Source organism: Heterodontus francisci, chromosome 23, assembly GCF_036365525.1.
Source record: "Heterodontus francisci isolate sHetFra1 chromosome 23, sHetFra1.hap1, whole genome shotgun sequence".
Taxonomy (NCBI): Eukaryota; Metazoa; Chordata; class Chondrichthyes; order Heterodontiformes; family Heterodontidae; genus Heterodontus; species Heterodontus francisci.
In genome coordinates, this window is record NC_090393.1 from 29577064 (window position 1) to 29591312 (window position 14249).

Sequence of the window (14249 nt, forward strand, 5' to 3'; positions counted from 1 at the left end):
GTGGCACAGATCTATATCTGGTTTCACCCAAAGAGAAAGGTTGATATTGGAGATCAGACTTATCCAATTCTTATCTCCAGGCAACACAAGTTTTATGTTTCATAGGATTTAAATGTGGTGTGAAGGCCAAGGAGACTAAGCAGCAGTTTCCATAAATTGTTTCTCTCTCCAGACTGGAGCAAACTCACATAGAAAGCACAAGAAGTTGGATTATGAGCAGTGAACCTCCTATAAATTCAGATCAGTTTTACAATGCAATGTCTAACTTATCTCAGCCTGTCATTATCTTGTACACTTCTATTAAATCTGTCCTCAATTTCCTTTGCTCCAGGGAGAACAACACCAGCTTTCCCACATAACCTTGTAACTAAAATCCCCCATCCCTGAAACCATTCTGGGAGATCTCCTCTGCACCCTCTCACGGACCCGCACATCCTTCCTAAAGTGTGGTGATCACAACTGTATGCAATACTCTAGTTGGGGCCTAACCAAAGCTTTATAAAGGTTCAACATAACTTTCCTGCTTTACTCTATGCCTCTATTTATAAAGCCCAAGATCCCATATGCTTTACTAACCACTCCTTCGAGGAATGGGGTAGTTAACATAGAGAATTCTACAGAAATGTGGAATATGTCCTCCTATGTGAAGGACGACCAAGTTTCCTCAGATTCCTGGGTTAAGATATTTTCAGATTTCCTGAGGTAAATGTCATTTGCTGTTTTGACAGGGAAAGGAAATTGCTTTGTAAACAAAACTGGTTAAATTCAAGTGTTTTTTAACATTGCTCAACCCTTTTCTGCAGTCATAGGTTACTATCACTTTGGAGTGCTGCCCCATGACTTTCATATATCGACTATGAGCCCAGCCGAGCCACAGTCATGCTCTGCAGTTTCTTTCATTACTGGATCGAGAGAAAATGGTTTAAATCCTGAATTAAAAGTGGCTAATAGAACAGAAGGTTATTGGTCGGATGTTAAAGGTGCAATGTTTAAATAGTTAATAAAATATGTAACCAAATCTATATAACTTTTAAAAATTTCATTTAAATTGTACAAGTATTGGGATTAAATGCCTCTTATAAACAGGAGAATGCCTCACTTTCCATGTAATTACCAACCAATTAACAAAATCATATTCTCAGAACTCATGGGCTAGATTTTACCGAAGACTGACGTGGAAAGCCACATATTGCTACCCTCTGCTGGCAGGTTTCCAAATACAAGGAAAAACAAGCACCTACTTTCTATTAAAAAAGGAATTTCACCCTAAAAGTTAACTTTGAGTTAAAGCTCAAAGTTAAAAAAAATGGAGACTAATCTCCAGAGTTGGAGTACAGAGTTCATTGCCTTGCAATGTAATTTAACGCTATTGTGTACATGAATCTTAAAATTGGCTAAAGCTCCAATTGCCTTTGGTTATGGTTTGTGCTTTTCTTCTGCTCCATACAACTTTCTTAATGTAGAATCCAAAAGAAAGTCCACAGACCTGGAAAGAGTAATAGGAATGTGTTACTGAACTGGAAAATGCCTTATAGAAAACTGAATCACATCAGAACAAGATAAAATAACTACCCAGAGCGTTACTTTCTTACCAGACTTGTTTCTTTAATCTACAACTCTTACTAGAATGACACAGATGGAACCATGCAAGTCCTCCTGGCCCCAAAAAGAAAAGGCTCTGACTTAACCTTTGGGTCTCTACCTACCCCAACCCTCCCTACAGTTGCCAAACTGCTTTCACCTGGCAGGGAAGCCTTCTCACTGAGGCACAGGTTAAAATGCAATCAGGTCCCTAGTGACATAATGGGATTCATAAATTCATGAGGCACCTGTCAGTTTTAGGCAGGCACCTCAGAACCCTACTTGGTACTAACTGCCCACTGCCTGATTTCTACCAGGCAGGTAGGGTTAAAACTGACCACCTGTCTACAAGGTAGTAAAATGGTTAAATGATTCATCACAAAAAGCCATGATCTAATCAGTGGCTTCTATTTCTGTAAACTATTTTATTTACTATATCCTGAATGTTAATACAAGTTATTGAAGTTTAATATGTAAACTGAGTCTATAGGACTTCAAACTTTACTGGATCTATCGCAGAGAATCACCTGTGATTGCCTTGGTAGACCTATCATTGTAGTACAGATATAATTCTCTGACCAGTATCTGTATAATGCAGTGTGCGGCGAGAAGACCAGAGTGCCCTGCTGCCTGTGCCTCACTGCAGGTTGCACCTAACCAAAAGGCAAACCATGAGTGCTTGGATAATATTGTGGAGCTCAGCTCCCTGACAGGATTGGCAGCTTCTAACATTAAACAGATTCCACACCGAGCTTATAAATCCAAATCATTAATCCAATGCATGGTGGGAAGAGAGGGGAAGGAGAGCTCCATATGATTGTTGAGGTTTCAATATACTTATGAATGCAGCTTTATAACTAATGACGAAAGCTCATGAAATAAATTTTATTTAGATTTTATATTCACATCACTTGTGGAAATTTGTCTTTTTCAACATGCAAAAATTATGAAATGTGACTACAAATCCTATGTCAATTCGCAGTGTGTTCATTTTTATTGTGAAGACTGTGCCTCTTTTAAACATCGAGTCTTTGACACACCATTTTCATGACACATAACAGAAATTTGCAACTTGGGCTCATAAACTTTCCACAATGGCCACTAGGGGCAATTTGTAATAAAAACAGGAAGTGCTGGAATTACACAGCAGGTCTGGCAGCATCTGTGGAAAGAGAAACCGCTGACGTTTCGAGTCTGATATGACTCCTCTTCAGAGCTTCAGGGTTCCGAAGAAGAGTCATATCCGACTCAAACCATCAACTCTGTTACTCTCTCTGTTTTTATTTCAGATTTCCAGCATCCACAGTGTTTTGCTTTTATTTTAGGGACAATCAGTAGTTCATAGTTTATACTATTGTCACATTAAAGCCACTGATTAATTCCACTGAAACTACATTGTTCAATGAATCTATAACCTTGGGACACAAGACAAAGCCTAACGGATTTGACAATAGACTGTCTATTACCACTCTGTGAACAATGTGAGTGCATAATGTGTTCTGTCCAACTGAGTTAAGAGATTCAATAAGTTAAAAGTTTTCAAAACTCGCCTATTTTGAATGTCAACAGTAAGTTATGCAGACCAATAAACTAAACATGAGAGAGGAAATACTCTAGTTATCTGTAAAGGCATTGTAAATGATCCAGAAAAAAGGGTGTTTATAGCATTGCTACATACACTGACCAGAATATTTCTCCTCTCTGCCACATCAAGTAGTTATCATGTTGGTTTCTACAAAATTCTTTATCTCTTTTTCTCCAATTTTTTTTTCAAAAATTTGCATGACCAAGTAACTCTCACCAAAAAGTTGTGTTGAGTGGAGTATTAATACATGTACCACCATGGCTTTTTAAACCAATTAGAAAGTCTGAAACAGTTAATTGTACAACCCAAGACTTGCTGGTCTTCCAGCGCAAAGAGTTGTCCACGACCGAATGTTGCAGACTGGCACATTCCAAGGTCCAGGACTACGTGCTGAGAGACGCACTAAAGCTTGGGGCAGCCGCAGCAAAGGCTCAAAAAAAAAAGGCTCAATGGGGAAAGATCACAGTGTAAGGTCCCCCCACCAAGCTGAATTGAGGGGCTGGATCCATGGGAAACCCCTCGAACTGTATCGGAAAAATTTTCATTTGCTGTAAAATGTAAAAATGTTAAAGACATGACAAATGAAATGGAAGGGTTGTGAGGCAACTCATGATTGTATTGAAGGAAACTGATCTCCCTTGCAATGTTTGTATTTTTTGGTGCTGTTTGAAACTGTTTGGCAATGTAATTTTTACAGATTTTTATGAATAAAGTATATTTTGGAAATAAAAAAAACCCCAAGACAAGGTCTTACCGGTCAATGGGAGTTATAATGACTGGGATGGCAGACAGGCCAATAGCAGTGGTTGTCCACTTCCTCACAGGCAGTGGCCACCTCGTAGTTTTCCCCAGTAGCAAAAGAGAAGCTGCACATAATCGATTGATGGTGAATCCTGGAATTGCAACTGAGGCCAATGCCTGCCAGATGAAAGTATCCACCACCGCAACACCAACAGTCATAGTTTTTCCAGGTTTGTCGCCATGAGCCTAAGTGGGGGTAGAGTAAGGATTGTTAGGCATTTGAAGCACTTTTTAAAATAACAAATTAAAAATCTTAAATTTCCATTCTTGGCAGCTTTTGAGTTTTAAAAAGCAGGCTAAACAGTACCCTACTTGTGGCAGACCTACACTTGGGAATAAACTAAGCTTCAAGAGTTCTTAGATGACTGGGAAGAGTGAGATTCAATCCTACACCATATTTTGGTGCACTGCAGAGGTTTACAATTGATGAGCTTTACTGTTGGTGATTTTTATCATTGCTTTCTCTAGCTGAGTTGGTGCCTGTCTACTACTTCCCTACCTGTCCCTTTTCTTTTCTTACACTGGCTCTCTCCGAGATAAAATACCCTGCTATCCCAGTGCCCAATTTTCCTGCTGTGAGGGTATCTGGGCAACCCGTACCCAGATTGCTCAATTCCTCTGTCTCCTACCCATGGGTTGACCCTGACCCAGATGTTAATCTCTCTCTAAGGTAGCACAGCTGATATAAGGAATGAGAGATAGAGCTCTGTGACTCAATGCACAAACAAGTTGTATCATCAGGTCAGCCTCTGGGCAACATATACATAAAAATGTAGTGATACCTATTATTGCATTTGACACATTGCTGGATGCAGCATGGCAACTGCATGGATTCTAGCAATGGTGAAAACCTCACCAGAATTCCATCAGAGTTAAAACTTTTGTGGCAAGGGACATTCCAGAGTGACAGTTCCTATATGCTGAGCATTCTCTTTTCAAAACTTTCTTCTGCTGTTTCCCCACATGCATCAAAATCTAAATGCAGCCTATATTAGGGGAACATTGTAAATATGGGGGCACTTTGCTTCATAAGAAATGCAGTATGTTTCATGGTTAATTATTTCTCCTGGGTTGGAGTGCTGGCTTCTACCATGACCAAGTTCTATTGACAGGTGGAGGACCTTCCCCGGGGAACAGTAAATTTTAAACAGTGTTGTCCCATGCGCACAAACCAGCCACTGGCTGTTTGAAGTCACAACTTCTCTTTTCTGGAAGAGAATTATTTAAAACTGGGGAATAGAACTGTCACTTCCAGAAGCAGAAACCGTACCCATCCTTTACTACTTCCAATAAGTTTATTGTTAAATGAAAATTATTTACTTTAAAAAAAATACCCTTGTCAAGATCGCTGATAATTCATAGCTTCTTAATAGTCCTAAAACAGAAACCCAATATAGTCCTGATCAAATGAAACAGAATGGTTTACAGTAGAAGATTTTTGGAGGAAGAGGAACTGGAAAGAATAGAAATGTTGTGAGGACCTCTCCCACTACATTGAAAATCTGTCCTTGTTACTAATCAGCAACCATGGAGACATATGCCCCATGTGCCCCACTCTCTTAGCCAAAAGAAAGATAAAGCCATTAGAACAAACAGTGGAGAAGCAGATAATCTAACAAGTGGGGCAACTTCTTTTCTAAACTCTGCAGCTTGTTGTGTCTGAAGTGAACTTTGGCAAACTATACTTAACAAGTGGGATCTGATGTGATGCAGCGTGGGACAGCATCCACGCACACTAGCAGCCTCAAACTGTGTCTCAATCGTAGGTGTCTGAGTAGTTTTCAAACAGAAAATGCTGAAAGGTGCTCGTGACCATCCTAATTTAAAAAGTAACATTAATCGAAGTATAGTAAGCAGAGCAGGATTGTCCAGTATGTTAAAATTTACACTTACAGCAGCTGCTTTCTTCCCCTTGTCGACTGCATCAGCTGTCACATATGCAGTTGATATCCCATAACTGGCCCAGACCAGTCCCACAGGTACTAGTGCCCGGAATGCTTCACCAACTTCATTGGCATATCCTTAATCCGCCAACGAGATCAAAAATAAGATTTGTGTTATAATAGAGTTCCTTCTGTTCAAATAAACTTAGTTTGCTCTCACTTTAAGTTTAAATGTGTTTAACAGGACCACCCTCTATATAGCTAGTCCTACCAGCCTCCTGTTCATCCTGGATTAGCTACTGTAACTGTACTGTACTGATAAGGAGGAAGTGAATGTTGAAGGTGGTGGATGCGGTGCCAATCAAGCGGGCTGCTTTGGTCCTGGATGGTGTCCAGCTTCTTGAGTATTGTTGGAGCTGTAAGTGGAGAGTATTCCATCACACTCCTGACTTGTGCCTTGTAGATGGTGGACAGGCTTTGGCGAGTCAGAAAGTGAGTTACTCGCCACAGGATTCCTAGCCTCTGACCTAGCTATGGCATTTATATGGCTACTCCAGTTCAGTTTCTGGTCAACGGTAACCCCCAGGATGTTGATAATAGGGGATTCAGTAAATGTTAAGGGGAGATGATTAGATTATCTCTTGTTTGAGATGGTCATTGCCTGGCACTTGTGTGGTGCGAATGTTATTTGCCACTTATCAGCCCAAACCTGGATATTGTCCAGGTCTTGCTGCATTTCTACACGGACTGCTTCAGTATCTGAGGAGTTGTGAATGGTGCTGAACATTTTGCAATCATCAGCAAACATCCCCACTTCTGACCTTATGATTGAAGGAAGGTCATTGATGAAGCAGCTGAGGATGGTTGGTTGGGCCTTGGACACTACCTTGAGATATAACTTGCATGTTACTGGTAGAATTTTATATTAGCAATTTCTATTGAAATTAGCTTCATTTCCTCCTAATGCAAGTGGATGCAATGGGAAAATGGAGTAATGTGACTCAAGCTACTGTAGAATTCATTTCTTAAGCAAATATTGAAAAAAGTTGCACATTATTGTTTCAGAGGCTTTAAAAAAATATTTTTGCATGAAATGTGGGCCCTAAACAAGGTTTAACCAAGACCAATGTACAAGCCCTCACAGTGCAGTGGGTAGCACTGCAGCCTCACAGCTCCAGCGACCCGGGTTCAGTTCTGGGTACTGTCTGTGCGGAGTTTGCAAGTTCTCCCTGTGTCTGTGTGGGTTTCCACCGGGTGCTCAGGTTTCCTCCCACAGCCAAAAACTTGCAGATTGATATGTAAATTGGCCATTGTAAATTGCCCCTAGTGCAGGTAGGTGGTAGGAGAATGGTGGGTAATATGGGGTTAATGTAGGATGAGTATAAATGGGTGGTTGTTGGTCGGCACAGACTCGGTGGGCCGAAGGGCCTGTTTCAGTGCTGTATCTCTAAATAAATAAACCACAGGCGTTTCCCATCACATTATACCACTTTGTTCTATATCAGCACAGAAGGCCTCAGGCTTCTCTCTCTCCCCAGATAATTCAACTAGTCATCGCAGACTGTGCAACGGTACTACTGGTTCACAGAACTGCATTATCGGTTCCATAATACAAATTTTTTGGTTGCTTAGGAGGAGAAAGCACACATTCGTGTGAGCCACAATAACTTCTTTTATACAACTGAATTTAATACGAAACCTTAGCCACAGAGAGCTCAGAAACTAGAATGTTTTCCAATATAAATAAAAAGTAAAAACTACAGATGCTTGAAATTTGAAATAAAAACAGAAAATGCTTGAAACATTCAGCACCTGTAGAGAGAACAAACAAATTAATGTCCCGGATTTACAACCCTTCATTGGAGTTAACTTAGCGGCTGTCTCCGTGTTTTTTGGCAATAATTGCTTTAAAAATGTGTTCTACAATATGGAAGGAGCTAAACCCAAAATGGCTTGAGTTACTCTGCAATATACATTGCTGAACAAATGAGAGACAACTACTACATTGCATGCACTTGCTTGCCAATATTTGAAGCTATGGGCTGACCTGTTCAGTAGTGGTATTTATTGTATACTATGAAGTTTTGCCACAACATAACTGGCTAAGAGATAGGAGGCAGACAATAATGGTAAAATGATGTTTCTCCGACTGGGATGAAGTATGCAGTGGGGTCCACCAGTAGTCGGGATTGCGACTACTGCTTTCCTTGTTATATATAAATGACTTGGGTATAGGTAGTACAATTTTGAAGTTTGCAGATGATATAAAACTTGACAGGATAGGAGCAGGATAGTAGCAAACTTCAGGAGGACTTAGACAGACTGGTAAAATGGGCAGACAAGTGGCAGATGCAATTTAATGTGGATAATTATGAAGTGATGCACTTTGGGAGAAACAATATGGAGAGGCAGTATAATCTAAATGGTACTATTTGTGGGGTGGGGGTAGGGGGAGGAGAGTGCAATGGCAGCAGGACCTGGGGGGGCAAATTCATAAATCTTTGAAGGTGGCAGGGTAAGCTGATAAGGCAGTTAGGAAAGCTTGGCTTTGTAAATAGAGGCATTGAATACAAAATCAATGAAGCCATGCTAAACATTTACAAATCTCTGGTTAGGCTTCAGCTGGAGTATTGTGAACAATTCTGGGCATTACACTTTAGAAAGGATGTCAACCCCTGGAGAGGGTACAGAGAAGGTTTACCAGGATCATACCAGGGATGAGCAACTTCAGTTAGAAGCTGGGATTGTTCTTTGAGCCGAGAAGATTAAGGGGCGACCCAATAGAGGTATTCAAAATTCTGAGGGATTTTGATAGATCAGATAGAGAGAGACCGTTTCCTCTGGCAAGTGGATTGGTAACCAGAGATCATACATTTAAAATAATTGGCAAAAGAACTAGAAGGGAAATGAGAAATTTCTTCACACAGAGGGTTGCTAAGATCTAGACTGCACTATTTGAAAGTGTGGTAGAATCAGATTCCATTGGAACTTTCAAAAGGCAATTGGACATGTACTTGAGGACTAATTTTCAGGGTTATGGGGAAAAAACTGGGGTGTTGGACTAAATTGAACAGCTCTTTCAAAGAGTTGGGAGAGGCATGGTTGGCTGAATGATCGCTTGTGCTGTAAAATTCTATGATTCTAATTTATTGACTAACCAGTAATAGATGTGCGACACATAAATCTACCTGAGCCCCCTTTAGCCATTGAAAACTCCCAAATATGACCTTAATGTCTGGGTATTTTGCATTTTTATAGTTATTTTATTACATTTTTGACATTGTCGTGAGTGTTCACAAGATAATGATGATGAGGAAGACCATTCAGCTCAGCTTAATTCATCTCTCCAGAAATATCCTAAAGTACCCTCATTGTGCAACCAATTGGTCCTTAAACAATTCCAGAGTTTTCATCCTGTACCTGGAAATTCATTCCATCTGTTAATCCCTCTCTGTGTGAATATCCTGACATCAATCTTAAATTTGCCTTTTACTACTGTGAACTCGTGTCCCTGGTACTACTTATGCAAGTTACTTTAAAGTGACTCTCCAGATTTACTTTTATCATTGTGTTATACACTATATTATATATATATACTTTTATAAGATCGTCTTTTATACATTTCCTTTCAAGCTTAGACCTCTGGTGTTAAGAATAACCCTCATGACTCTTCCCTCCACTTTACACAGCACCTAGATGACTCCCTTGTATCTGAGTAACCACAGCTGGATACAGTATTCAGGATATGATCTGACCAGAGCATGACTAATAGACTAATACCTGGGATGGGCAGGTTGTCTTATGAGGAAGGGTTGGACAGGCTAGGCTGGTATCCGCTGGAATTTAGAAGAGTAAGGGGTGACTTAATTGATAATAGATCCTGAGGGGTTTTGACAGGGTGGATGTGGAAAGGATGTTTCCCCTTGTGGGAGAATCTAGAACTAGGGGTCACTATTTAAAAATAAGGGGTCACCCATTTAAGACACAGATAAGGACAAATTTTTTCTCTCAGAGGGTCGTGAGTTTTTGGAACTCTCTTCCTCAAAAGTTGGTGGAAGCAGAGTCTTTAAAGATTTTTAAGGCAGAGGTGGATAGAGTCTTGATAAGCAAGGGGGTGAAAGGTTATCGGGGGTAGGCGGGAATGGAGTCGCGTTACAATCAGATTAACCGTGATCTTATTGAATGGCGGAACAAGCTCGAGGGGCCAAGTCGCCTACTCCTGCTCCTAATTCGTTTGTTTGTACGACGTCCTCTGGAAAATCTATTCTCCTGCTTGTACAGTTCAGCATTCTATTAGCTTTGTTGATTGATACTCTCCATTGGTTGGACATGTTGAATATGAGTCTACTATACACCTAGGTTTTTTTCAACTTCATCAGTGTCTATTTCAATGTCAGTCACAGAGTACATGCACCACCTATTTGTCCTCTCTACCCGCAGTACCTTACATTTGTTTGGATTTTATCTGCCATTTTTCTGGCCACTTACATATTTTGTTTGACTCCTTTAATTTTTTTTGTGCTTCGGATTTCACTACCCCTTCTTAGTTTGGTATCTTTTGCAAATGTAACCAGTTAGCATTGATTAGTGGCCTCAACGATGATTCCTGGGGCACCTGGCTTTGTAGCTTCCCTACCCAAACAGAATTCCTCTAACAAGTGCCAGTTGGTTTCTACCCGTTGACCAACTTAAAATCCATTTCCAAGATTTTACCTGCAACCCCAGCTTTGAGCTTGACTTATCTTTACCTACAAATGACTTAATTAATTTCACAAAGGAATTTAAACTAGTCACATAATATCCTAGCTGTGATATTTCCTTTCTAAGACTTTTGTTTTGCTGCTACTATATCTCTGGAGTTTGGTTCTACAAATACATTGAAATAAAATAAAGACTTGTATTTCTATAGCGCCTTTCATGGCCACCAGATGTCTCAAAGCACTTTACAGCCAATGAAGTATTTTTTGAAGTCCAGTCACTGTTGTCATGAAAACCCTACATGCCAAATGGGAAATATTAATTTCATCGGTTGGAACCTTGCCTGAGATGTTTACTGGAAATTCTTACAAATAATTTCTTTTTAAGAGTAACCTGGCAACCAAGATGGCCACTGAAATTTACACTTGAAACACCAAAGAATTAGACTGGAGACAACATGATTGATTCAACCTAGCCAGAACAATGGGGTGCTCTCTGATTAAATTACCTGAAATGGCTTTATCAACATGGTCGTCAGGAGCCATCGACACCCATTGACTTTGAAAGAGCCAACCCCCACCAAGTGTGCCTGGACAGCTTGAGGGGAAAGCCTTGAATATAAGAGAAGCTAACAGAAAGACCTCATTAAAAACACAAAGAGGTTTGGGAATGTCATGTGACTGCTTGTGCAGCTCTGGAGAGATGGAGCTTTGTCACTCGGAAAGCAGTGGACAGTAACTGAAAAGCCATCCAGGGAGCAGCTCTCTCTCTCTCTCTCTAGTCAGACCGCCACAGCCAACAACTAGGGGACAAGGATCAAACCCCCTCTTCTGCCTTCTGGAGCTCTGAGAAGCACGTGGCCCAGTGAGGCCTTCAGGGCTACAATTTGAACTGTGGACTCTGGCACTGATAAACTGTATTTAAATTCTATTTATTCCGGACTCTACTCCAACCACCAAGGCTGTTTTCCCTCTGTAATTTATTTGTGTGTGTGCGACTCTCGTGAATGAGAGCATATATGCGTGGCGTATTTTTAGTAATTTTAACCAGTTTAGAGTGTTAAGAATAATCAACTTACATCTTTCTAGCTTAAACACAAGAAAATCTGTCTGATTGGTTCTTTGGCAATTATATTACAGGAACAGGAGCAAGCGTTCACTGAGGTGATAAGTTCAATCACTGTTAAAAAAGGATAAACCCTGTTGTGGTCAAACCAGAGAAGGGGCGAAAGGGGAGCTTGAGACCCCCTCCTCACCTGGCCGTAAGACTTTTGTAATGCAGGAAACACAGCAGCCAGTGTGCACACAGCAAACTCCCACAGTAGCAATGTTATAATGACCAGAGAATCTATTTTTATGATATTGATTGAGGGATAAATAACAGACAGGATATCTCCCCTACTCTCCTTTGAAATAGTTCCATGGGATCTTTTACATTCACCTGAGCAAGGAGATGGAGACCTCAGTTTAACATCTCATCTGAAAAACTGCACCTCTGACACTGCAGCACTCCTTCAGTACTGTATTGGAGTGTCAGCCTTGAGCTTTGTGCTCGAGCCCTGGCATGGGACTTGAAACCAGAAACTTATGATTCAGAGGACAGCATGCTCCTGACTAAGCCACAGCTGACACTAAGTAAAAATCAGCTGGGCATACAGCAAAGCATGCAGTTTTTAAAGCTTTCGCTAAAGATCAGCACAATACAGCTGCAGTGTTGGTGTGAAGTGGTATAGCTACGTACCAATGCCGCAGTTATAGGATGAACATAGCTTGAGCCTGGAGTCAAAGGTGAATGTACATCAGAACGACATGAAGTAAGATTCCCTGGAACAGGGAACACTTTGCTTTACTTCAGACCTTCACACCTAATTTATAACATGCAACTTCAGCAGCAATGCAAGGCTGAAGCCACTTTACACCAGAGCTATACCCATGGTATGAATCTACTGTAAGTGACTTTTCTTTATGTTTTGATTCCTAATTTAAGAAAAGGCATCCAAGCTCCTCATTTCCTTCAGGCCCTAATCCCTCTCGTTTTATCATGGAGAGGGGATGGGAGTATTTGGGACAGCTAAAACAAAATCCTGTCCCACACAACTCAAAATCTCTGTATCTTTGCTGAATAAGGAATCTTCCAGATTTCCTTCTGTTTGTGAGCATTGTTTAAAAAAAAAGTAAAAATGATTTCGTTGTGCAGACCAGTACAAACGGATCAAGGTGCAGGGTGGCGCTGCCTTGCTGTAAGTATCCAGTAAAATCTGGCTCTGTCCATATATGAATGATAGAGCTGGGCCTTGTGGAGAAGTTGCTGCAAAGAGCAAGGTCATCATCACTGACGGGGGCTTACCCAATAAATTCCTGGCTACCATTCTTGGGAATTATACATTTTCTAACCATGTTTGTTTAATGGGCCCTTTATCTTTGGCTGACTGGGAACCGTATGGAGCCCGGGTTTGGTAGAGGGGGGCCCTTCAGTTCTATCTGGGGGTCAGATTTTGCTATCTTTACACATTTAATACTTTCACAGAACTCTGAAAGTAACATTGAGGAAGATGTTTTTAAGATGACTTCTGTCTGAGTCACCAAGTATGTTAGCGTGAAATGTGAGTAGCAGTCGCCCTGACTGTCTGGGTGTGGTGTTGCACTAACTTTATTCAAGGTTATTTATTGTACTGAGAACTAAAACACTCGGAGCGTGAATAATATTTTAATTTCAAAAGCAGGACTTTGCTCCTTTAGTGTCGGGGAGTGGGAACAGCTCCGCGGGAGTGAAGTAAGCCGGAGCCTGGAGTGCGATTGGGATCAGTCCGCACCACCCCCCCTGCTAACCCCAGCCCGGCTTCACTCTCTTCTCCCCTCCAAAACCCAAGGACTTCCTCGCCGGATCTTACCCAGAAACCGGACCCAGGTGTCCCGGTAAATGTCGACCTTCCCCTGCTGGCCTGGCTGGTCCATCCCGATCCGGATCCGGATCCCGATCCCCTCCGGCAGCCGCACCGTGGGAGCGGATACATTCACCAGGAATGTAACCACTGTCAGTTTCGGATAAAGCAGGAAACAGCCGCCTCTTGTCACCAGGCAGAGACAGCAGTTCAAGCAGAGGTGGGGCACTATTACAAAGATGCTAAATCGGTCTTAACAGTGTTGTTTTCCAAAAGGTTAACTTTAAATCCACTTTAAAAAAAAACAGTTTGGGCCACTCTTTCCCTTGCTGCGGTGTCTCCAGCTCCACTTTACAGTATGCTGAAATCTCAGCTGAGTCACAGTGATTTCAACCAGATGATGATGGACGAGGATTCAGCAACTGCTCTAGGCCCCCATCAGTTTTGGATTGTTAATCAGACCCTTCCAGTATGTATCATGCCCAAGACTGGTACAGTTATAACATTCCAAAACATATTTAATCCTTATGACCTTGAAAAACACTGATGCTCTATGACTCTATGATGCGGTTTACCCACAGCAACTGCAAAATAACTGCCATACGGGCGACTGAGAAATCCACTCAGCATCCTGCTACGGCAGCGAACTGAAGGCAAGCCACCCTTCTGCATGACGTTCATCCCAGCAGCTTTCTTAAATAGTGCAGTGTTTGCAAAATCTGTAGAACGTAGCATCTCTGCGGCAGCTCCAGCAAGATGATTTAATCCCTCAGTAGCTTGAAAAAAAATCTCTTAACCACTTTTGCTATTTTTCTCCCGT

General features: G+C 41.3%; 1 protein-coding gene across 1 annotated transcript; it reads right to left on the reverse strand.

The window, feature by feature from the left end:
• Nucleotides 1-1024: 1024 nt before the first annotated feature.
• On the reverse strand, nt 1025-14052 carry mtfp1 (mitochondrial fission process 1). The gene is made up of 4 exons (XM_068054929.1): nt 13439-14052; nt 5861-5988; nt 3921-4153; nt 1025-1486 (listed from the first exon to the last, which is right to left on the reverse strand). The coding sequence occupies exons 1-4, from the start codon at nt 13500-13502 to the stop codon at nt 1417-1419; spliced, it is 495 nt and encodes a 164-aa protein (XP_067911030.1). The 5' UTR covers nt 13503-14052; the 3' UTR covers nt 1025-1416.
• Nucleotides 14053-14249: the final 197 nt, after the last annotated feature.